Raw genomic sequence first — 25481 nt, forward strand, 5'->3', positions numbered from 1 at the left:
GAAGTCAGGATGGTCACCTGGTCAAACGCAAAAATCAAGACTTCAAATCCACACAACCCTACCTCAAGAGCTGGAAGGTTACAGGCATCCTACAGTGCTACACGTGGCTCAGCACGACGCTTTGGGATTTTCTTGGGGTTTTTGTTTCCTATTCGAAGTGATTGCATAATATTTTTAAATTCCGTGCTGGAGGTGCACACTCCTACCAAACGATGGATGCTGGCAAAACGTGGTCTAGATGTTTTGCAAACATAGCAGAGCCAGGGGTCCAAGGGAGGGAGCCAGTGTACAACAACGGCCAGGAGGAGACTTGTCTGAATAAATTGCATTTGTATCAGAAACGTTTGCTGAGAAATATATTCTGGTACAGTTATAGCAGCAAAGCTTGCTTAATATAAAAGAGACCAGAAAATAATTTACTTCTCTTACCATTCATTTTGTATTTGGTATCAGAACACGCAGGAAAAGAACAAAAGCTGTTTATTATTTTTAGACCAGCTCCCATAAAAACATCTCCCTACTACAAATTTTACACAATTAATGTAATAAATTCCAGGGTGGGGGTGAGAAGGAAAGGGAGCATAAGGAGATGGCAAGATACAATAAATTCAATTTGTCACATAGCAATTGGCTACAATGCCATGCCAAAATGTTAAATTTCAGCAAAGTGCAAACTTGTACATAAGCATATATGGTGCTAAATAGAAAACAAGAGATTAAAAGAGAGAAAACATAATATTAGCTACTTGTATTTCATTCTTATTCCTCAATTAGCAGAGTTAAAGTTACTTTAAGCAAGAAAAAGAATTTGCAACACAGGAAGTAGGACAAATGGGAAAACCGGTCATGTGAGAAAATACAGCACATTTAAGAGATTCCTTGCTCCCTAGAACAAGGTATTTAAAAACAAAGTTTATTAATTGCCACCTACACTCAGGAAACTTAATTCTATTTCCTCCAGCATTTGAGTTACAAAGGGATAAAACAATTCAGTGAACTGGTCACGATCAATCAGATTGTCTACACAGTCACTTCTTACCAGCTTATAAAGGTCTCCTTTAAAATACTACAAAATATGCTACCTTAATGGTAGGTACATAAAACCAAAGCAAAAAGAAGAAAAAGTATAAAGCAAAATTAAAAAGACAGCAGAGGTATGTTGTGGGAGTCTGGAATTATAGTTACTTAACAACTCAACACTATTCCTAACCACACTTTGGAGTAGGTGGCATCTGGCAGCTTTTCAACACCTTGCTGATGCTTTTGTTTCCTTTCCTGTTCAGAGAACACGCTTCTCTGATCACACTTTGGTGTCATAACACGTATCATGAAATGAAAGTTCAGATTCTGACATCTTTGCGTGGGCTGTAACGTCCAAGTTACTTTAAATACTATTGATGCTCTCCTTGCTCTACACCCTCATTCCTCTCTACTCTACAACAGTTACGTATGCCAAACTCCCCCTCTCTCTCTATCCTCATCCCAAAAAACCGTGGAGAATTCTTTAAATTATCAGAAATATCTTCAAAGAGAATACTATAAAACATGATGTCCCACTATGGACTGACACCCACACTTCAGCTTCTAGCCAAGCTTCACCCTCTCACCCCACCGCTGTTGTGAGAGGGCTGTGGCATCAGCTGTCACCTTCAGGACAAGCACCAAGGTATCTCATTTCGGTCCACATTTCATTGCCACGCACCTGCATGGTCATGGGTCCAGGAGGCATCTGAGAACCGTAATTCATTCCCATCATGCCTGGCATGTTGGACTGTATGACAGGAACCATTGGAAATCCTTGCTGTTGCATAGGAATCATCCCTACAACGAAACATTAAACAAGATAAGCTCCCAGTTAGTGTTTTCTTTTTTTCTTTTTTTTTTTCTGCCTTTTTTTTTTTAGCTAAACCAGCAAAGGAAAGGAAAAAACAATCAGTCTTGCTGGACTGTTTAAAAAATAAGAAGATATGTTACACTGCAGGCAGCCACAGAATTTCCTTAGTTTAGATATTAGTCAGTCTAAGGGAAGAAACATTATGGGGCTGTCCCAATAACTAAGCTGATGAATTCTCCCACCATCCTAAGGATTCTCTGTGGGTTTCTTCCCATATGATTTTTAAAGGGTCATTTCCTATTAACAACATTTAATTAACCAGGTTGACTGGTGCTGATAATTGTCCATTTCTCTTGCAAGGGAAAACTCACAAACTGGCAGCTTTTGAAGATAAGTCTTGGGAAATAAACTCATCTCATTTTCACAACACAACTTCACATTCTGAGCTGGCTGGATCTCGTCTGTAGGTTAATTAGCCCACTACATATATTAGAATGGTTACAATATTTGTCAGTAAAAGGTAACCTTCAACAAAATCGGACAAATAAAGCTGGAATATATTAATTCACTGAGTAAAGCCAAGTGGATTATGTTTCAGTATTTTCATATCTCATATTTTGCTATCTTGGGAGACAGATGCTAACACACATTTGTTACCAGCGCACTGTGAGATAATTGTAACTGTGCATAAAACTGAACATCACCCGCAAAAGCACTCCAGGAGGGACGCAACACACTCAGGAAGAATCCATAGATCAGTCCCCAAGACTTTTTATAAGAAAACTCTCCACTTTCCCTACAAGTTCTCTCTGTATTTTCCATTAATTAAAGAGCACTGCACCAGGAATGAGAACAAAGGTAATTTAAGGCTGAGGCTCTCCTATTGTATTAATACTTTCCACACAGGTTGTGACTCTTGTCCCAGGGTCTTGCTGTGCTTTGTAAATATTTACCAGGTCTTGCAACACCCACACAACATGGGTATACACAGCTGGTAGATGAAGCATAAAGAGGTTAAATACCACACTCAAAATAACACAAAAATCTTAAAGGCAAATTCGGGTTAAAAATGGAGATACGGTTTTCCTAGATCTTTCACCCAGCCTTCTGGTAACACTGCTGCTTCAACACCGCACAGCAAGTTCTATAAATAGAGTTGCAAGGGTTAGCTTACCAGTATTGAATTGAAGGGGAAAAACAGCTACAGAGTTCAATTAATGATCACGCTTCTGAGCATCAGTGCAGGACTATTTTAAGTTGTTTAATGTATCTAAACAAAGCAAAGAACTTTGTGCTCGAAATGTTGAGTTCATACATACCTTGAGGGGGGCCTAAACCACCTGCGACAGGAAACATGAAGCTGGAGGAGGAAAAAAGGGTACACGAAAGTCTGTAATTTAAATGCAAATATAAATGAGTGAAAAAGCTACCTCGACTCGCACGTCAGCACCACCACCCAAAGCCTCCCACCTTCTGGTCGGCGCATTCATCTGCTGCTGCAGGTCCTGCAGAACCCAACCCCATCACGGGGAAAAGGCCACCCCTCCCAGGTATCCCCCGAAGCACCGCCAGCCCTGTCACAGCCTGCAAAGCTAGGAAGAAATAGATCTTATCCTCCAGAGCAGCACTAAAATGGCTTTGACTCATCAACATCACCCACAAGAGTTTCGGCACCTACGCAGGTTGGTAACAGGGCAGTTTGTTAGTGTAGGCCAGGCCTTCGAGCACCGCAGAATGAATAAGCATCTCCTGGTGGAGGTGTCTGATTCAGCAAGACCATTAACTGCACCAGACAATAGTTCTCAGCTGCTTAGTAACAGTTTTCTGCAGAGAAACAAACTGTCCATGAAACCCCACCACTTCTGCGTTCTCCCCCGCTTTGAAACACGAAGTATCGCAAAATAACGGCGTTTCTATTTTCTCAATTACATCCAATTACAAGAAAAATAGCGCCTTGGAAAAAAAATATTCATTCAAGTATCAAGTGCACCTGGAGGAAGAACTGTTAAAATTTCAACTGAAATGATAATGGAAATTGCTAGCTTTCAAACCGAAGCATGTGCTGCGCTGCCAAACAGCAAAAAAGGACCTGCTTTAAAAGTCTCATTTGCAAGCGGCTCTCAGAAACCCACGTTAGCAGTAATTTACTAAACAAGAACCTCACTCCATGTCCCAGGCAGCTATTGCATCAAAACACCATGAAAGAGAAACACACTTATAGATATTCAATATTCCTCAGCACGAGGGTGGATGTAAAAGAAACGGCCTAAGAGTGAAGGAGAGAATGCCACCAGAAATGACTGCAGACAGTTTTTCAAAACCTGCAGGAAGTTCCGAAAGCCAACCCCGGTTTTAAATGTAAAAGAGCCGTGTAATATGAGTACTAAGATAAAATAAGGAATTTAAATTATGCATTTACTCAGGAGCAAATTGCACCTACCCACTCTACAGACAGCAGGTTACACGGTCACCAAGACAACCCATATTACTCTTCATTTCATCCTCTAACCCAGAAGCTTCCTAATACTGAAGCTGCTCCTTTTACCCTGACCACTATGTGCTAATTTCTCCTTCCACAACTCACTCACACCTACATCTTCCACCGGGCCCAGGTCTTACCATCCCCAACCACCACAATTTTCAGTTTCTCTCTCTGAAGCACTGTGCAGACGCACGCTACCTCATCTCAAAACCAGTGCCATGCTTCTCTGGATTGGGTTCAGCTCACACAGTTCACACTGCAGCCAAGGTCTGTTCAACTGACCGGTGTTCAATTCGGTCATTTTTAACCCACTTCTCAGCGTACAAATATTAACATCATGAAAACAAACAGCTGACTGAAAGTCACAGAGGGACCCACGACTGAACTCTGGTGCTGGTTGGAAAAGCTGTTTTCTCCACTCAAGGGCTGCAGCCCAGGGAATTAACTGGATTTTGCCTGCATTTGGTCTCACCTGTCAGTACGGAATGCCTCCTCAGCAACACATCCCCTCAAAACGTGTGCAAGTTCAGATGTGTAGAGCTCCTGTCAAAAGTCAGATCTGCAAGCGCAGCAATTTTACGCATCGTAAAAATAAACCATTCTTAGTTCAGTCAGAATGATGAAATGCTAAAAGTTATTTTTGAAAAGCTCACAAGTATGGAAAAGCATTCGTAGCTTCGTGTTTTCCCTTCTTATTGGGGAATCTGGTCAACAAGAATTCTTACAAATCAGCAAACGTAACGTAAACTGAACACGCATAGCAAGGTACCATTGCCTGTTGGAAGCAAATAAAGGCCAGACTATTAAATATTTATCCCTTTCTACAGAGCTCCTGATTTATTTATAAGTCTCTGTTGGGAAAAAAAAAACAAACAATCAACCAAAAAAACCTGCAGCTAATTAGAGGGCACTGGCAGAAAAGCTGGTTAAAAGTAGCAAAGCAAGCTCCTGCAGCACAGCACTGTACGTGCGGCTCGGATCCATCACGGACCTCGCTCCAAGACTTCGCTGTGCAATTGCCAACATCAGCCACACACGCACGTACATAAACCCCATCAACTTCTTCACTCAAGCAACAGGAACTTCATTTCTAAACTACTTTGTGGAGATGCAAAAGAAATGCCCACACGCATCTAGTTGAAGCAGCTGATTCTCACCAAGCTAAGGCACAGCCGCTGTGAGATTAACCCAAGATCTGTTATAGATCTGTTGACTCCTGTTAAGCATGCTATTTGAATATAGTTTCTTACTCCTTTTTATTTCCACAATGGATTTAAACGCAGCTGCAGACATTTCTGTTGTTCTCAACAGCAGAAGCGCTTTACCACCTAGGTCCTTGCAACTAGCCAAAATACTTCCAGTAACACAGTAAGTGTAATATATGTGATACACTGCACAAAATAAAATAAACATAAGGAAAATGAAGCAATTACTCTACAATAGAACTCTTAAAGTAGTAACATAAATCTGTAAATTCCTATCAGATAAGTATTTTAAACATGGAGCTTCAAAAAAAACCTAAACAAACCAACTAACAGCTTCAGTCAAAACGCAGGAGCGTGGGGAGAAGCAACTCCTTCTCTGTGTTCATACTTCACTATAAAAGCTCCAAACTACACACAACATTTTCCTATCTACAAGTGGATTTTTTAAACCCCTTGATTCCCAATCAGTACAACTCTATCAACACAACACAGACTGTCATAGTATTCTTGAGTGGCAGAAATCCACAAACATTAAAGTGAAACAAGGCAAAGAACCCACAGAGACACAGAGAACGGAACTTTTCCTCTACCTCCAGACTTCATTCTCAAAGAAAGCAAAATCCTAACAATGGGAAACAGTGATTTTAAAATCCTTTTCTTTTTCAAAACCTGTAGTCCACTGATAACATTTTTGTTACTTTCCTATTGAGTTGCTGAGCAGGCAGCGTTGCTGTAAGAGGTTAGATGGTTTATCCAGCCCCTTGCAAGGACAGTTTCAGGTTTATACATATGGGGAAACATGGAGACGTCGCCCATGCCTTCCACAGCACGCACCAGCAGACACATACGCTTCAGCTTTTCTCTTCCCGAGTATCCCAGAGCTCTGGGATGCCCCTTCCCCAGCGCAGAGCAGCGACCCAGCTCAGACAGCTGATGGGGACGCCCCGGCCCCGCGGGTGAAGGTCGCCCCGGTGCAGAGCCCCCCAATAACACCGACAACACCGTATGCTTCAGATACCCGAGACAACTCAATGAACTTAAATTCCCTTTGTCAAAAGCAAAATTTACCCAGCCTCCCTAGAAGTAGGACAACAGATAAATAGCGTGCAAGAGCCTATGTTAAAAAAAAAATTACTAAGTCTTCTGAGGCAGTGAAATACAGCTTCCTAACCCCTCTGAAAACACGACGACACGTTCACACATCTCGTTTACCGCTATTTCTTTCTCCTGACACCATTCCTCAGCCCTCCCTCTGTGCTGAAGTGCCCTTTGTGGGACGGAGAGGAAGGGAAACCCCCAGCAGCCGCAGGCAAGCAGAGGCCCCAAACCTGCCCGGTGGCGATAAGCACCATTTATCACGGCACCCAAGCAGGGCTAGAGAAACCCCCGAAGCCCTTCGCGCCCCAGGATCAGAGATTGCGGCTGCGGAGCCTGATGGCAAGTGGGCTTCAGCTGCCCAGACCAGCTGGGGCACAAGGTGGGCTCCCAAAAGGCAAATACACCCCAGCAAACCGTGCAGCCACCACGGCTGTGCCCCCACACCCTGCCTGGGACCCCCACGCCCCACCCAGGACCCCACATAACCCACCTGGGACCCCCCCACACCGCCTGGGCCCTGACCCCTCTGCCCCCACATCCCCCCTGTCACGGCCCGCCAGCTCCCCCACCCCTGCCCCCCCCGGGTCCCCCTCAGCCCCCCACCCTCTGCCCCCACACCCCCATCTCCACCCCATCTGTCCTCCTTTCTCTCCACACACACACCCCGCCCTCGCCTCCGCCCCCCACCCCCGCTGGCCGCAGCCCTCCAGCCCCGCTCCCCGACCCGGCCGCCCCCCGCCGTTCTCCGCCACCACCGACCTGGCGGCCCCCGCTGCTCCGCCGCCGCCCGCCGCCCCTCCGGCGCCCCCCGCGCCGGGTCCGGGCCGCAGCGCCATCTTCCCGCTCCGGCCCCGGCAGCGCTGTCAGCTGAGCGGCGCCGGCTTCCGGGGCCGGGCCCCGCCCACGGCGGGAACGCGCACCGGGGCGGCACCGGCCTGGGCGAGCAGCGGGGCCCTGCCTGCTCTTCGAAAACGCGTTGGAAAGCGAGGTTAGTTGTTGATTAAGTCAACTTCAGGCACCTAAAACGAAATCTTTTCAGTGAAAAAGTGCCGCCCTTCGCCCAAACGTGAAGGGGACGCGGGGATACAGCCCCCAGGGCCGACCTGCAACCCAGCAACCGCTCTCCCCCCAACCCCCGCTGAGGGCACCGGCACTGTGACTGTGTGACACGGTGACTCTGCCAGCCAACGACCTCAGCGGTATCGCAAAATAAGGGACCAGCAGGGCGAGGGAGGGGATTCTGCCGCTCTGCTCCGCTCTTGTGAGACCCCCCTGCAGTGCTGCGCCCAGCTCTGGGGGCACCAACATGAGAAGGACACGGAGCTGTTGGAGCAAGTCCAGAGGAGGCCACGGAGATGATCCAAGGGCTGGAGCCCCTCTGCTCTGGAGACAGGCTGAGAGAGCTGGGGCTGTTCAGCCTGGAGAAGAAAAGGCTCCGGGGAGACCTTCTAGCACCTTCCAGCACCTGAAGGGGCTACAGGAAAGCGGGAGAGGGGCTTTTGACAAGGGCATGGAGTGACAGGACGAGGTGGAACGGTTTTAAACTGAAAGAGGGGAGATGTAGTTTAGGTAGTAGAAAGAAATTATTTCCTGTGAGAGTGGTGAGACACTGGAACAGAGAAGCAGTGTTCAAGGCCAGGATGGACAGGGCTTTGAGAAACCTGGTCTAGCGGAAAGATGTCCCTGTCTGTGGCAGGCGGGTTGGGAGTAGATGATCTTAAAGGTCCCTTCCAACCCAAACCATTCTACGATTCTATGAAGTGCTCCTGAGGAGGTGCTGTATGATTTACTAAATGATCACACAGCTGTGTGTAAGCAGCTTATCTCTCTTCCCAAGGTCAGGAAAACTTGCTAAAATAATGACAAAGCGTGGAAGTCCTGGAGTTGTTCTTCACCCTCAGGCAAAGATGGTACTCAGTCGGACAGCTTTTCAGCACTTCACAGGGGAGTAAATCCTGAGAAAGGCCACTGCTTAAACATCTTGATAAGCTACGGATCGGTGTTCAAAATCACATTAAAATCAAACCCAGCCTTAGAGAAAGAGCTAGATAAAATTTAAGCTCTCATTTTAAAACTAAGCCCCTCAAAAAGAGAACTGTGGCACCTTCTGCAGAATTAGAATTGCACAAAGCTGCTCATGATCAAAAGCTGTTTTGTCTCCCACTCTCCCTACTGGAATAAGCACATCTATTCAATGTATTAGCAGTGCCTTTAAAGGTGAATATTGGTAATTTCTTACTCAAATTGTTAAACATATTCCACATCGTACCTGTCATCAATATCTTGCAGCAGGCAACTTGGTATTTATCAGAATATATGACTGCATTTTTATTAAAATATACAGGCAAATTTGTTCATAGATGTCAAAATGAAGACATTAGTTCCTATATAACCCAAATATAAGATGCAATTCTGCAAACAAAGCAAAACCAACTCAGCTTCAGCCTCGCTCAGGAACAAGCAAAACAGACTGCAGTGTCTTACAACAGTTTATCACAGAACTTCAGTCGTCACTTGGGCAAGTAACAGTGCTCTGCTGTAAATGAGTTATACAGACCTGGGAGCCATTTCCAAACTGGATTCAGTAGGACAAAGCAAGACGACAATCCTGTACAGGAACGCTTGCTTAAAGAAGGATTACAGCTGCAAAGGAGAAGCCATTCCTGCATTACCGGAATTCTGACACAACAGTGGACTGAGAACACAATTAGCAGATGGGGAGGTGGAAAATGTGTAACAGGCTGAGGAATAATGACTGCAGCCCTGTTCCATCAGGCTCTACAGACAGGCCAGTCTCTGTATTAGAATCTTTTATGACCTTGTTTATTCTGTTTTGAGGCTTAAATATGAAACAGTACAAAATTACTAGAGTTTAGAGACTATTATAAAGTTACTTCAAACTGATTTTATAGAAGCAAAAAACTAGGAGGAGCAAGGCTTTACTTCCACATACAAGTGGGTAGGTTTTGTTTTGGTTTTTAATGTGTCCAGGGAAGTCTTTGACAGCTGCATTTATCAAGCCTAACAGTAAGCTTTGTGTTTTTTCTGCCACTGAATCTTCTGGAAGTCTGACCAGCATATTAGGGATGATCTGAACACAGAACTGACAGTATTTCCAAGAAGTAATACAAAACTGTGTGCTAGTAACACAAATGGATGCTATTTTGGAACTATTGTTCAGAAACACAAGGCATTCACTGCAAGCTCACACTCCAGCTTCTATGAGAAGCATTCAGGAATCCGCCACTGGTGTTTCAGTAGAGGCTCTCTCGCATGTCAACATCCACCCTCCCCCAAAGGAAACATAAGAAGAAATATTCTTCTCCCTTCACCTTTGCTGCTAACTTCATTCTTCTGCTCTTCAGCATGGACAGAGATGTCAGCCCCAGCTCACGAAGAGTCTGTTGCTATTCAGCTTTTTGAAACAGTCTGTAATTTACTGCCATTTTTATCTTCTTTCTTTTTTTCCTTAACATTTTCCTTTGTAGTTTTCCTACAAGAAACACATGGGAGACAAATACACCTGAACATAACATATAAAAAAAGATGGAGTATAGAGCAGTGACACAGACAGTCGTTTTATGTCATATTAGTGCAGCTGAACATAAATCCTTCGGTAGCAACACTCCGAAGCGTGGGTAATGGTGTTCTTTATGACCACTTCTACTACACTAAACTGCTATACACCAGACTTCCGTAAGCTCTGGTCATTACAACTTAAGACCTGCTTCTTGTATCAATACTCCATGCACTAAAAACAAAGCCAGCCCTTCGCCAGAAGAGGAGCAGATAGGTTCTGACAAATGATAGCTAGGCAGAAGCCTGGCTTTAAGGCCAGTGGTTTAAACTCAGCTTGCTATCACCCGATACACGGCACCACGTAAGGCAAACTGATGGCATTAATCCCATTTCCAGTAGACATCATGGGCGGTCCATCCCAACAAATATTGGTTATTTTGGAGGATGTTTGCTGGGCCTTTTCTGGATAAATGGCATCTCTTACCTCCTCTTGTAAAAGAAAATCTACTTACATTTTTCTTTTGGCTTTTTTTAAGAAGCACTGAGGGGTGGTACAAATGGATTCTCTTGTCAATGGTTTCTTAATGAATTTCTTCTTTTGTTTGCTGCAAATGACATTTAGTGAAGAAAGATTAAATTACTTTAAAGGGCAAAAATTAATATCCAAAGTAAATAAAACAGATAATGAAAACCTCTACTGGTTGTTAGGGATTTATGGGTCTGAATATATTTTCAGTGATGTTTATTCCAAGATTAGCTCAGCCACGTTACCTCCAAGACATTCAAACAAACTTTATTTTAATATCTAAGTCTAACATATATATATAAGGATTTATAGTTTTAGAAACTATATGAAAATGCATGAAAAGAAGTGCTAATTAAAAAAATGTTTATCCATATGCATACACCCCTTCACAAATTTTTCTAAAGGTAACTCAAAAGAGTAAAGGACCTTCCTTCATGTATCAGAAGCCCAATTCATGAGTATGGGCCTAGGAAGTCTAAAGCAGATCTCATAGAAAAATAATTAACTCCAGGAAAAGTGTAAGCTGAGAATCAACCAGATCTTTTGTAACCCTTCTACACCCAGCACCACTCATGCAGGCTTTTAAAATGGGAAACAAACTGGTCAACTATTCAACTGAACATACCTTTGCAGCTTGGGAAAGTGTTTTATGTAGTCTGGCACAGGACAGCCAGCTCGCTGAATAACGTTGGCTATACTGGAAAGGAGAGGAGGGAAGAGATTAACTCCAGCAGTGAGTGCTTGGAAAACAGATCAGCATCTTCTGTGGAAAACAGCAATCCCCAACAACTGGCTGGTTTGTTGTTGGTTTTTGTTTTGTTTTTTTTTAAAGAAAAAAAATAAAGTCACAAAAGCGAGTTTGAAGTAAGGTAAGAAAGAAACAAAAAGACACAAAAGACTTAAATGAAATTAATGACTCCACTTGAATAGTTTAAACACATTGAAACTCTAGGTGAGTATGGTCTTCATGGAGATGAAGAAAAAGCAATAAGCCAAAAGAGAGAATGATACCAAGTTAATTTTTGACACAAGTAAGTTAAAGAACTGGATTAAAAACCCTAAAGCACAGCATGAGGTAGTCATACTTTCTACATGGCAAATGATTTAGGAAAACCAAACGAGCAAAGTTAGTTGTAAGGACTGTTGAACCTGCCCTTTAGCGAGGTTCAACCACGAGGTGCGTGGTTCCAGACACAACCATATGGTTCAGCAGTACAGTACACAAAACACAGAAACCATTTTTGCTCTGTCATGTTTCCAATTTACCTCCGTAATAAAGGTTTATCATCTTCTGTAAAGAAAGTGACCGCTTTTCCTGTGTGCCCTGCTCTTCCAGTACGACCTGTCAAACACAAATTTTGCAAAGAGTAGAGATTTTACTTTACTTTAAATATCTCTTTATTCTCTTCCTCTTCACAGCCCCAGCCTCCTGATGTGTGCTAGCATAATTTGTGAACAATCACTCACCTATCCTGTGGATGTATTCCACAGCACTCGTTGGCAAATCATAATTAATGACCATATTCACTCCCTTGAAGTCAATCCCTCGAGCTAGTAAGGCTGAGCAGATGAGCACCCAGATCTTCCCAGCTCTGAAACTGCGTACTACGTTATCTCTCTAGGAAAAGAAAAGAAAGGTACTTGGAAACAGCCTAATAATCAATTTGAGAAAGGAACTGAACTTGTTTCCTGAAAGTTGCCATGATATATGCAATGAATAAAACTAAACCTCTAAACAAAAACCTGCAGTAATTTACTGTCAAAGTTACCTGAAGTTACATTAGAAAGAAAGGTAAAAGCAAGAGTGTTGTAAAGTGTTACTTGAAAAGAAATTATATCCTCCTACCTGTTGCTGAGTTTTGTCTGCATGGATGACATCCACATTGATGCCTTCATAAATAAGTTCATGGAAAAGCTCTTTAGCCCTCTCAATAGACTGTACAAAAACAAGGACCGGAGGAGCAAAACCCTGCAAAAGAATAAGCTTGTCTAAGGTTCAGGTCCTTTTCCTACCATTATAGGTTGCAGTCACTGAGCTACTAAAGAGACTTAACCAGCCCCAGTATTTTACATCTCAGAGGATGTTTTTTTGACTAGGCAAATCTTCAGGAGTCAGAACTAAGCAAATTCAGCTCCATTGCCTCTGATGGAACAGTTCCTAACTTAAGCATCAGGCTGCATTTTAATCCCCAGAAACGAACAGATTTTTTTTCCACCCAGTGTGAACAACCCACTCCCACTGGCAAGTAAAATTAAACAGACTGTTCATACAAACTGCTCCTAAGCAGGACTCAAATATATAACCAAGAATGAGGAACCCGCTCAGTTTGCACAGGCAGAGTACGCCCTCTTGTACAGCAGATTTGGGCAACAGTTTAACATGTGTCACAGAGAAGTCTTTGCCCTGGGTACTTATGAGTGTGACAGAACACACAGCTCAGTTCAGCAGTAAGCAGAACATATTCAATCTCCCCAAAATACCTTTTTAACAAGCTCTCTCATTGCCGTTAGTTTTCCTGTCTCAGATCCAACAAACAACAGCTCTTGTTCTACTGTCTCTGCTGCAGAGTTTCTGAAACCAGAAATCCAACAGAAGCTTGCTACAGTTTATATATTTATTAACACTAAAAAACATAAAACGTTACCTCGTGAATGAGAAACGTTGCACAAAAAACTTATTTCACCAGTACACGCTTCTAAGATTAATGTTTATTTGATGGGTAGTAAGTAATGGGTAGAAGAAAACAACACTTTCCCCAATACGTAAGAAAGATCTGTATGCCTACACAAATTTTTTTGAGACACCCAACCTGCAGTACTAAGACTAACAACAGAGACATACAACCAAGCAAAGAAAGCAAATAATTTCCCCAGGAAAGGCAAAAAAAAACCATGAGAGAGTCAGAGGACAACTTTACACCTACCTTGCTCCAACAGACACCAGAACAACACTGTCAAGGTTGAGTTTACACCACTCCTCTACATCCCGTGCAAAGGTTGCGCTGAACAAGGCTCTTCTCACCACGTGAGACGTGCATGCCAGGAAGATGGAGGCCAGCTGGTCTCGGAACCCTGACTTGCCATCTTCAAACAGTTTGTCTGACTCATCCACCACCAGCCACTCCACACTAGGAACAGAGAGGATTTCTTTTCAGTAAGAGTCTCTTGTGGAGAAGGCAAAAGTTCTAAGAGACCATTACAGATGCAAGGACTACGCACACATCCACTTTTCAGTGGCAAGGCCAACAGCAAAGCCAGATTTGATAAAGACTCTCAGTACCTGGTCAAGTCTATTGCTGGAGGATCCTGCTTCAGCAAATAAATGAGTCTGTTTGGAGTAGTAACTAGTATATCTATAGGGGAAAAAAAGCAAAACCTTAAAAAACACACAAAATAAACCAGACTAACAGAGCCCTGAGAAACCCAAGTTCCAAACCAATCTGCCAGAGGTACAATTTAACAAGGTCCACTGTCAGGCTCGCTTCCTATTTCTTCCATGCCAGCTACTTTTTTAGTGTTGAGCAATAGATTGCACATCTTGAGTGGCATTAACCAATCTCCTTGAAACCACACAGGCCAGAAGAGAAAAGCCAGTGACATTCTGGAAATTTTCAGAAGTACTTCAGTAGTTAAAACAATTACCAAATTTCTTATTAGACCTGGGCCCAAACTTCTTTGCTGCTTCAGTTGCCTTGTGGATCATATGTATTCTGAAGCCTGTCCCCTCAGCCAACTTCACCAGCTCCCGGTGTGTCTGAAAAGGCAGCAGCAGAGATTAAATTTTCAAACTGAGCTGATTGGCTTTTCTAACCAGAAAAACTGCAGACAATCCTGAAGATCGAGCTTCAAACATCACCCCGATTTCAGTGTTAAGAGAAAGATGTCTAGCTTTCCTAGCATAATAAAATGCAGCTTTCTAACGTGTATTATTCACTTGAAAACTCTCACAGGTGTGGCTACCACCTTTTGTCTCTTAACGACGTAGCTCCCATAAGCTCCCTCTCCCATTTGAATAAAAATGGAACTCTGCTCAAAGCTGTAATTCTTATTTCAGTTTAATAACAAAGCTTCACTATGAAGTTACTCGTTGAAATTCTGTTTTGGGACGAACAGATAAATCTCTTGTAGCAATCTCAAATATGAAGGTAGATATTAAAAGCACCTAAGCACTAGGCAGTTTTAAAATATGATCAAAGCATCTGGAGCCTCTAATCTAATCATCTAGATTAGATTGAGATGCTAGATATGTTGCTATTTCCCAGAAGACAAAAGACTTAAAAGAAATGTTTAAATCAGCTTTTTCTGATGTCTAAGGGTAATAAAGAAAAAAATAATTTACTAAGCTGCTATTTTACTGATTCAGAGTGAAAACTTTCAAGTACATCAACATGACAACAACCCCTTTCCCCTCAACACACACCTGGCTAGCAAGTTCTCGGGTAGGCGATATGATCAGAGCTCGGAATCCTTTGTTCCTGGGTTGTTTCAGATGCGTTAATAGAGGAATACAAAATGCCAGTGTTTTTCCAGACCCAGTAGGAGCTGAAGCTAGAAGTTCCCGACCCTGTAAGAAAAATAAGAAGGGTGTTATATTTACTAGAAAAAAGAAAAAACCCCACAAACCAAAAATCACATTCATGTAAATATTAATGCTACAAACTAACCCAAGAGATAGAATATTGTAATGGCTACATTTTGAACTCTGATGCAGTTGATCTACCTCTAAAGCTGTGCAACTAACAACTGCCACGACCCTCCAGACAGACCACTCTCCAAATTCCCCCTACACCCTGTAGTAAAATGCAATACCAGAAAACGTACATGAAGCATGACGGGAATAGCCTGCATCTGGATTGGTGTTGGGACCTGGAAGCCAGCAGCTTGAATGTTCTCCATGATTTTAGGGTGGACTTTGTATTCCTTTTGAAGTTGATCAAACGTGGCAATTGGGTCAGGCAGATCTGTTCCCTGAACACTGATCTTGTGTTGATTTCTGAAGCGGTTTACCTAAAAGGCAAAACACAAACTCTTTCTTTCTTTCTCTGACAGCATAAAATTAAACATATACAGATTCATCTTGTTATTTTCCCCATACTCACTCACACTCCTCCCAAGAGAAATTACCATAAATGAACCTCAATTTTCAGACGAAACACCCCCAGAAACCAAGTGATCTGTTGCTACATTAGAATTCCGTGGTCCCACCTTTCCTTTTCTCAAGCGTTCAAGTTTTTCCGCAGTAGGTTTTTTGTCTTTTTCATCTTCGAATTTTGCTTCCAGAGAGGACATCCACTTTATTCCATTACGTTCTGACAACTCTGACATTAACTCTGCTTCTGGAAAGTTTCGAAAAATTGAAATTTCCATTAGTAAAATCCCATCAAAAATTATTTGGTAAAAAAGGTCACCTCAAAACCTTTTTTCTCTCATTCTCACTAAAGTTGATGAAGACTCCAGAAGCATGGCAATCACATCCCCATGCCTTAACACCAGATCTTGGCCTAATTATTTTATCAGGTCTGACACAAGCTAGCCAAAGAACCCAGAAGCCTTTTTTCTCTGGTAAAATGACCTACAATACCTGCAGATTTAAAGTAAAGTGAAACAAGTAAGAAGCGTGAACTTCATCAGGGTATTCTGTCCATGACACACATATGCATCTATAAATACCTCGTGTCTTTTTCTTTTTTCTTTTCCCTCCACTGCTTTCTGCAGTCCTTTTTCTCTTTCCTGCCACGTCTCCGCCGTTTTCCCCTGCTCCATCCTCCTTTTGCTGCTCTCCAACCTTCACCTCCTCTCCAGCCCCTACGAGCCCCCAGCCCTCCTCTGCCGACCCCAGGGGGGGTCCCTCCTTGCGCCCGAAGAAGTCGAGGCTCTCCAGCGAGACGCCACCGCCGCTCCCCTTTATCACCTGGGGGAAGAGAGCAGGGAAAACGGTGAGACGCCCTGGCCAGATCCCAGCGCCTCCCCGACCGCCACCCCAGGGCCGCAGGTGGGCCCAGGGTGCCGCCGCACGGAAGGGATGGGGTCTGTGGACCCGCGTCCCGGAGCCAACGGTGCCCGGGCCTGTCCCAGCCTCCTCCCGGGTGGCGCCGCACCCCGAAGCGCCGCGCATCGAGCCCGAAGCGCCGCACGTCAAAGCGAGCCCCGGCACCCAACCGCCGAAACAGCTCCTGCGCCTCCATGCTGCTGCCTTCCCCGCGGCCCCTGCCGGAAGTACCGAGTACTTCCGGGGCGCGGGGGCGGGGCCGATGACGTCCCTGTCTGGGTATCACAGCAACCACCTCGCGGGAGTGTCATGGCGGCGCGTTGCCATGGCAACCGCACGGTTAGGCTCCACCAGGCCGCCCTCCGCTGTAGGCCGCGCCAGGCCCGGGCACCGGGAGAAGCCACACTGCCGCGGGCACGGCCGTCCTCACAGCCCGAGGGTGGAAAGCAGCCACCTCCTTCCCCGCTGCAGAGCTCGGGGGGCTCTGGGCCAGTGATGTGGCTCTGGGTCCCTCCCGTCCGGCCCCTTCCAGACCCCGTTACTGCAGCTCTAGAAGGGGCCAGACAGGAGGGACCCACAGCAGAGTGGTTTTTGTTCATGCCTTGTTTCCTTTTTTTTTTTTCCCAAATTTTTAATCACCTGCACAAGGCCTAAACAAATCTGAAATAAATCTGGCAGCTGAGCCATAAAACTGTTCTACATCTTTACAGGCATTTTGTCCTTTTGTGTCTTCCTGATGGCAAGTTAATTGCACCGACTGCTTCGCCGATTTTTAAGAAGCGGCTCAGCTGAATAAGAGGACAAAAGTTTTTTTGTGGGAAGTTTTTGTTCGCACATGTCTGGGCTTTGGTGATTTACAGTATCATTAGCTGGTCTCAAAGGACTGACCTCTCTTCTATCCATCACAGCGCTGCCACGCAGAGATTATCAGCTCTGCTGGGCACAACCACTCTGCCTCTTGGAGATGTAAACTTAGGCCCTAGATATTTCTGAGGAGGCAAAACGGCGGCTTATTAGCACTTTTCATTGCCTGGCTCATCCCTTGTTTTATATTCTCTTCATGATTGACCAGGAATTCCCTTTGTGATCTGCAACAAGTGGCTCTGCCTTTCCCTGTGGAAGCAGAGGAATGTTCTCTCTTGGTTTGATTCAAACCTATTTTGTTAAAAAATACTTAGGGCTCAGTCCTGCACTACCCTCCTGATTTTAAGAGCCCCATCGATGGACCACTTGAGCATGCGTTTGACATGAAGCCGGTTAGCAGTCCCAGTGACACCTAAATTAAAGTCAGGAATGTGGCCAGTTAATTTGTTTAATCCTTGATTTCCACTGATACAATCCGGCCTCACAACTGTGCTTGAAGAAAGAAATGCTAGAGGCAATGGCAGGAGCAACCGAGCAACTGGCGCAGCTGCTCAGGGCCATCAAGAAACTTTTCATAGATTAAGATCAGAATTTCTTTAATTCATGTATTTATTCATTATGATAAACTGTGAGACCCAATAGTACAGGTAAGTCTCCTAGTACTCTGTATCAGATCAAACGATACAGATATTTTTCCTGGTGTTTTTGAAGTAAAACAAACAGAAATCCAATTAAGCAACAACAGCATTACAAAAACTATTTTATGTAATAAAAGTCTGAAGGGCTAAACGTTTACATTGCCAAAATCCGAGAGCCCTGAGAGATACAGGCAATGGCCGTTCCTCCTGTAACATTCACTACTTTAATTACAAACTTTGAGATGAAAAATTGCATAAACGCCATCCTCCCCGCAGCCCCTATCTGACTGATTTATAGTGCTTTTTCTTTGCCAACCTTTTGACTTGCCGGCAGACAGGTGGAAGCAGCCACATGGAGACCTGGGTGCGTGCGGAGCACCACGACGCTGGCGCTTCCCTCGGTGGTGTACCCGAGCCAAGCCGTTGACGATGGCTTATTTACAGCAAATAAAGCCAGTGCAGGAGAAAGACTCGACGCCGCTTCCTTTGGGCTGTTCCTGGGCTAAGGCTCTTGCTTTTCCGCTGGGAAAAGTGACTAATGGTTGCTGTGAGAAGACAGGGAAGAATGTGGAGGCATTTGTGTAACAAAGAACTATAAATCATCTTCAATATCCATCACTCACCAAGAGATACTGTCAGCAGATTCAAGAGTGAGGAAATGGGAAATATTCTCTTCATCAGTCGACTGGGAAATCCCTTTGTGTAAGGAGTGAGGAGCTCTGCTCCTGAGGCAGCAGCACGGGGTGCCAGGCAGGCAGAAAGCCGTGTGCCTGGAGCGGGGGACCCGCAGCAGGAGCAGCCCCCGGCAGCACTCTCCCATCTTCCAGCACGTGCAGCCCTGGGGGCCGAGCCGCCCTACGACGAAGTCAATCTGCCCTGGAGTTGTTGGAGGGGCCAGCGCCGGGACTCGGGCTGCGAGGGGTCATATCTTGTGCTGGGGTGAAAGGGAGAAGTTGGTGAAATACAAAAATGGAGCAACTTAAGTTAAGGCAAAGCAAAACCGCTCTTGTCACAGTGTCAGGTTTAGCTTTGCATCCCCAGTGCTGCTCTATCAATTACTTGGCGCTAATTGCCGAGTCAGCACTGACACCAGATGACTGGCGAGGCCGTTGCAGGGTGCGCGCGGTGAAGGAGCATGGGCTGTTCAGCTCAGCCCAGCCACGGACCCAGTGATTAATGCTCCAGAAGCCTGATGTAACCTGGGCAATCCTGATTTATTAGTAGTGCTCACCGTGCTGGATCTCGATTCCACAAAAGTCCGCTCAAAACTGCACCTGACCTCCAAAACTGATTCCATGTCTGGGGCTGGAGCTGATTTCACTCTTTTTCTGTGTTTTTCCTGGTTTGCTAAGCAAGGTGACCTAAAGCCTCCCAGCGAAGGACCGCTCTCAGGTGCATGCTGCAGAAACACCACAAGGCAAAGGATGACTTGCTTTGTTCCCTATAATTGATCCAAACTAGTGAAGAGAAAGCACAGTGCCTCCTGCCAGGGCGTTCTCACTCCATCTGCACCGCAGCAAACAGGAGGCAGCTGCCTGTGCCAGCTGAGGAGGGCATCAACACCCCACAGCCACAGCCAAGCTCAAAGAGGGGGAACACAGTAGTTATTGGAACATCTTGTGGTCTTAACATTAACCCCCTGCACCTGCTTGTACGTGCTGAGGAACACAGCGCTTCGGACACGCAGGGGCTGGCATAAAGTTAAAGCAGAGGAGGGTAAGTGCTAGCCTTGTTCTGCCTGGAGCTGCTGGCAGGACGCCTGTGGATTGGACTGGGACGTGGGGGAGAACCCAGGCTCTATGGTTTTCCCCTTTCATTTGTTATCCTTGCAGACAGGCCCCAGGACCGCAGCAGGTACAGGCAGGCGGTTAATAGCAGGGTACAATCCTGACCCCGAAGCAGCTCCCCCATCCCACGGGGTGCTCTGGGGACCTCTGCCATGGTGTAGAAGCAGCCCAGGTGAGATGCATTGGTCAGATCGTTGGGCCATGGCCAACACGTAGGACTGAAATAAAATGCCCTAAGATTGCACAGCAAATCTGATGAGCAAGGTTATTTCATCACACACGCGGTCAGGTCAGAGATGCTCACCTGTGGCCGGGGACTCCCCTCCTGAAGTGTCTGAAGATCTGGCTAAGGCCAGGATCTGGTGTACGCGTGTTCATTTAGCAGGTGTAAGACAGAAATTACAGGACGGCGCTTGTCAGTGGAACTTTTGCATATCTGCTCCCCACGTCCCGCTATCCTACTAAATTATCATCGCTAATATGCACATAACAGTCAATTAGCCCAGCTGAGTGCACTCGTGACCTCTGATCCCTGCTGTGTCCCCCAATCCATTAACAGGCCCTCATCCTTTAGCTCTCAGTATGAATTGGTGTAGCATCCATTCTCTTTCGGCAAAGAAACATGCTTCCTCATTCATCTGTCCATTTCCACTTTCTGTTCCTTTGTCCTCCCCTTCTGTTCCCTCTGTTGCTAACCTGGTCACAACTTCTTGACCCCACGTCCTTGTCCCTCCCAAGGGTGTTGTAATCCCCACCACTGCCAAAAAACTTTTACTTTTTTTTCCTTTGCCCACATCTTATTTAGCAAAAATGGTTTCCAGCAGTGTGGGAGCTTTGATCCCCTATTCAAGAACTCCTTGCAATGTTTTTTTAAAGACTTTCTTTCTAAGGCAAATGAATTCTTCATAAAGGGGGAAATGGTGTGCTAGTTGGTCTCTGTTCATCTGAGGAAGACAAATGATCTCTTTTATTACTTGAAAAGCATAACAGTTGAGTGTGTAGATTTGTGATTTATCTGTAATTAAGAATCCATTTGAGCAGCATATTAATTACAGAGCAGAGAATTAATTTCGCTGAATACAAAAGTAAAATCAAAGCTCCTTGAATTAGACAATAACACAAAATGTCTGAGGTTCTGGTTTTGTGTGGCTCTGCATCACACACGTACTGGGATGGGACAACTCGTTAGCGCTCATTTGAGTTCTTTGGCTTTTAACTTTTATCCCTGGATCAGAGAAATAAAGTCATGGGGGTCAGAGATCTCTCCCCCTGCCCTAGTGCTGGTGGCCTCCACAGCACTCCCGTTGCTGGCTCGTGACAGCACGTACTGCTCCTCTGCCCCGGTGCTGCCGCAGGACCTGTCTGCCTTCCACCATCCACAGAGGGGAAAATTACCCTTTGGGATTAAACGAACACACACCCTGCAGGCACCCAGGGGAGCTGGGCTCCCTGTGCCGGCTGAGCCCCGGAGCCTCCCACAGGTCTCTGCCTCTGGGAATGTCCACTCTGAGCTTTTATTTTGGTGTTTACCTGTCTGCACCGAGGAGTAGCTAGCGCAGCTCCCTGGCCCGTGTAATACAGTCCGTGGCTCAGTCTTCACGCCAGACATTTAACCTGATCACACGCAGCAAAACCAGAGTCCTTCTGCAAAGCATCCATCCTTTATGCCCGGAGGACCCAGGGTGGTGTCTTGGCCTTCTCATCTGCACGGGAGATCTCGTAGCTCTCGCAGTGGGAAGGCAAGCGAGTCACTCGCGTGTCTGCCTGCAAAGGAGCTTTGCAGAGCAAACAGTGTGAAGTGGCTCACGAGGTTTGCTGGCCAGACTCTGCAGGGATGGACCTGCTGGTGCTTGCAGCTGGCGTGGCAGCTCTGCTGGCTGCACCGTGGGATGTGGAGCATTGCACATATCAGCCTGTCGTGGTAGGAGGACGGTGGGATATCAAGGCTCCCTGAGATCTTTGCAGACCGGTGAGCCCCCAGATTTGCAGGTCCTTTGGCTGCTGGGGGGAGGCTGGTGCGGGGCAGTGCAGTGGCAGGCGGGGAGGTCACAGCACCCAGAGCTGCGGGAGCAATTGGAGATGCACTGGAGCAGACAGAGTGAGGTTTTCTCCGGCCGCTGAGAGCATTTGAAGGTGCTTGGCAGCAGTGTGTTGGTTTAGGACAGTAAACTGTTACGGTGCTGTTCTCTGCTGGTCTTTATGACTCGCATCTCTCCCCCCATCAAACCTTTTCACATTTTCACAGACTTGTGAAGACCTCCTGCAAACACATCACGGAAACCCCACGTCAGCAGGAGACGGGATCAGCGCACGCTGCCTGAAGCTGCCACTCGCCTGGCGCAGGGACTCCTCCAGCTCTGTATACCTGCTCCCGCGGCCAGACCGCAGCGCGGCGGGGAGCTGGCAACGTCTGCAAACAGCCCAGCCTCCCAACGCAAGCACTTTCTGCGTTCCTCTCTGTGTACTCCTCAAACTCTGCCACCAGCCCAACCAAATCCGCTCAAAGGCTTCAAAGGGCAGAGCGTGTTTGCTGTCCGCAGGGGACTGACAGCGCTTTCCCTTTTGACCCGTCGCACAGGAAGGCAGCGCTGGGAGCGCTGGGCAACGGTGTGCGGGGTGCAGGAGCACAGCCCCACACCGCTGCTGCTGGTTTTCCTGCTGAAATTTCCAGCAGATCCGGCCATCTGGCTGGACTGGCAGAACAAGTCTGGAAAGACGGCGTGTTTGGAGACGGGTGCTGTTGTGCAACCGCGTGTTACGTGTACACGCGCGCCAAACGACATTTTCAAAGTTGCTGAAATAGCTCGTCTGTATTTCGGTATCCCTGGAGAGGCTGTGGCCATCTTGGCCAGCAGGATGCCTGCTCCTCCATGGGGACGGCCTGGGCCTTCCTTAGCAATCTGCATGCTTAGAGCTGGACTGGCCATGGCAGGGCCAGAGCCTGGCTAGCACTGGGGCACGGGGGATGGCTGCTGAGCCCCAGCACTGCTCTGGCAGTGAGGTCTGCACCACCACCGGGCTGACATCATGCACCTGGGGATGGGGAGCCCAGCACCAGGGTGCCCAGCCCTCTGTCCAGCAGCTGGCACGCAGGGTTTGGCCCCAGACGGGGTTTCTCTGGCTCCTTTCCTCCCCACAATTGCGGAGGTGATAAGCACCAGGGAGCCCTGCTCCCCGGGGACGGCCGCAGCCCCACGCCGAGGGCTCGTGCTCGCAGTCTGATAAAGCCCTATCGCGGCTCTGGGGCAGGCGGTGAGGGCGGCGCTAACCTGATTTTGACCCAGTGACTTCGCTGGCAGCATCGCCGGCTCTGCAGTGCAAACAGGAGGCAGCCAGGGCACGGGATTTACCCGTCCAGGCAGGTGTCACCGGGCTGCACTCTCCTCTGGAGGTAAAGGAGAGGTCATGCTCCTGCCCAGCCCTCACCCATCCCACTTCTGCACCTCTCAGGGCTTCCCCGTGCCCATCCATGCCCTTCTCCTGCCCCACAGCCTGCGCATCCCGGTCAGGGAAGGAGCACTGAAACACAGCGAGCTTTGGGCGATACATCCCTGGAGAGAGCGGGTCCTCGCAGCACAGACAGCCACGACAGCCCTGACCCTGGGTGTTACTCCCTGGTCTCGGTAACGCTGGGATTTGGGGGATTTTTTTTCTTCGTGCTAACATCTGTGCTTCAAATTAAATGCAGCAGCATCCCTGTGCTCTGCCAGGAAGGAGGCTGCAGTTCGTTATGAACATACAGCATGACCGACAATGCCTCACGGCAGCCTGCAACCCTCATGTGCAAGGAATTCCCTTGTGAACAGCTTTGTACTGTAAAATAATCACCCAGCCCTGTCAAACTGTACTGGTCATAAACGAACTTTGTTGTGTTCCTGCTCGTTTCTTTGCTCCTTAACAACTGCATCACGCACAAACACAACGCGCCCAACAGGAACGCGAGAGAAAAAATGTCTTCCAGGAGCCTCATTTAACATTACATCGTATTTTCCAACAACTTAATGAGGCAGCGAGGGCGTCTGCAGGAGCAAACAGCCCGCCCAGTGCTTCTCCAGCGCAAGGTGAGGTCTGGGCAGGGACAGCCCCAGCCCAGCTGCTGCAGAGGCTGCCCAGGGAAGCAGTTTTGGGTGGTGCTCCTCCAGGGCAGAAAGGTTTCCTCAGCCAGAGGTTAAAGCCATGAACACGTTGGTGTACGTAGCATCCACAGCATCCTCTAGCAACCCGTCATGCTTTCTACCTTCCTGTCTCCTGCCACCCAGGGGCGGGTGACGGCACACAACGAGCTGCTTGGCAGCTTCATGAATTCACACCTCTTGGGTAAATACTATCTGCTCTTAATCATTTGTTCCATTCACATTATTGACTCTATCCTGCCTGCTTTGCCACACACTCTTTGCTCCATGGTAGTCACCTTCTCCATCAGTGTCTGTCTTTGGATGCCTTTTTTCCCCAGTTTTCTTTCTGCTTGGTCCCCCCTTCCCTCACCAGGTCCCTCTCTGGTGGGGTTGCATCTCAGAGGCTCCCTTCCCCAAGGTTTTCACTTACCTTCTCTGCAGGGCTTTCTGGAGAGCAGCCCTGCTATCGTGCCACTCGCCAAACAGTGCTTTACACATAGTTTTCACACCCCAAACCCCATGCCTCTCAGCCTGAGCCTGTCTTAAAGCTGGTGCAGAAATCAAGCCCCAAAAGGTACCACTCCCTTGGAGCCTCAGCTCAGATGCAGCAGGTTATCCAGTGCCTCCCTCTCCCCTCTGCTTCCCGCTGGATTACCCATTCCTCTGCAGGACCAGTTCCACCTGATGCTGGATATGCATCAGCTGGGGAAAGCTGAGCCCAGTTACCTTCACGAGCCACTCATGGAGCAAAACAGCCAGCATAACTAGAAGAATCCAAGTCATTTCCACCCTGACCGGTGAGGCACTGCTGGGAAGGCAATATTCAGGAGCAGAATTTGAAAAGAGCTCAGCCTGGCATTCAGGTGTGTTGAAAAGGACTTGCTGAGCAGGAAGGTGCCAAGGGGATCTCAGGATAAAGCCTGCACCTTTCCCAATTTTGCTAAAAGAGAGCATTGCTTCCGAGTCTGCACAAAAGGGACCGAGCAGCCTTCACGCTTCCCAACCTCTTCCAGCTTTGTGCTTCCAGTTTTTGTCTGGGTCAGCTAAAGCTCACAGAAAGAAAGAAACTCCATGGGAAGGTTTTTATCGGAGCATCCTGCTCTGGCTATAGAGGTGAGCACCAGGTTGCTGCTCCAAAAGCCTTTCCCACAGCAGCCCACACTTAACTTATGAAAAAAAATATGTGCCAAACCAAAACCAGGCGTTTTTGAAGGTGATTAAAACCAAAGCCCTGCACTGCATCTGCAGAAGGGCCACCCTTTCCTGCTGATGTGCTCTGAGTCACCTGGCTGTATTATTTCTTCTCAAGCAAAGATCCCCAAAAGCTTTACAGCGCCCGCAGCACGCCCTCCCGCCTCCCCCTCGCGCCTTACCAACCCACGGGCTCAGATCCAAAACGGATGGGGTTTGGCTTTGTCTGGCAC

General features: G+C 46.8%; 2 protein-coding genes across 8 annotated transcripts in view; both read right to left on the reverse strand.

Annotated features, from left to right (window-relative positions):
* SYNRG (synergin gamma) overlaps positions 1 to 7455 on the reverse strand; it is a 37554-nt gene extending 30099 nt beyond the window's left edge. For 3 of the 6 annotated variants that reach the window (XM_068415599.1, XM_068415600.1, XM_068415596.1), the window contains exons 1-3: positions 7379 to 7455; positions 3154 to 3194; positions 1703 to 1821 (exon numbers count right to left, since the gene is read on the reverse strand). In XM_068415599.1, the coding sequence (XP_068271700.1) occupies positions 1703 to 1821; positions 3154 to 3194; positions 7379 to 7455 (237 nt within the window). Of the gene's footprint in view, positions 1 to 1702; positions 1822 to 3153; positions 3225 to 7378 lie in introns of all 6 variants that reach the window. The other 3 variants (XM_068415598.1, XM_068415597.1, XM_068415595.1) reach the window with 1 other exon arrangement.
* A 2139-nt stretch (positions 7456 to 9594) lies between these two features.
* Positions 9595 to 16866, reverse strand: DDX52 (DExD-box helicase 52). Of its 2 annotated transcripts, XM_068415591.1 has the most exons (15): positions 16763 to 16866; positions 16335 to 16575; positions 15870 to 16000; positions 15486 to 15671; positions 15085 to 15228; positions 14307 to 14418; positions 13945 to 14017; positions 13589 to 13792; positions 13146 to 13236; positions 12511 to 12633; positions 12132 to 12282; positions 11931 to 12006; positions 11290 to 11361; positions 10651 to 10743; positions 9595 to 10112 (listed from the first exon to the last, which is right to left on the reverse strand). In XM_068415591.1, exons 1-15 carry the CDS (start codon positions 16847 to 16849, stop codon positions 10031 to 10033), a joined length of 1866 nt encoding a protein of 621 aa, XP_068271692.1. In that variant the 5' UTR covers positions 16850 to 16866; the 3' UTR covers positions 9595 to 10030. The 2 variants fall into 2 exon arrangements, with proteins under 2 accessions (XP_068271692.1, XP_068271694.1); XM_068415593.1 differs by lacking the exons at positions 9595 to 10112; positions 10651 to 10743; positions 11290 to 11361 and adding an exon at positions 11382 to 11457.
* Between the last annotated feature and the right edge of the window lie 8615 nt (positions 16867 to 25481).

The sequence above is a fragment of the Nyctibius grandis genome, chromosome 18 (genome assembly GCF_013368605.1).
Source record: "Nyctibius grandis isolate bNycGra1 chromosome 18, bNycGra1.pri, whole genome shotgun sequence".
Classification (NCBI taxonomy): domain Eukaryota; kingdom Metazoa; phylum Chordata; class Aves; order Nyctibiiformes; family Nyctibiidae; genus Nyctibius; species Nyctibius grandis.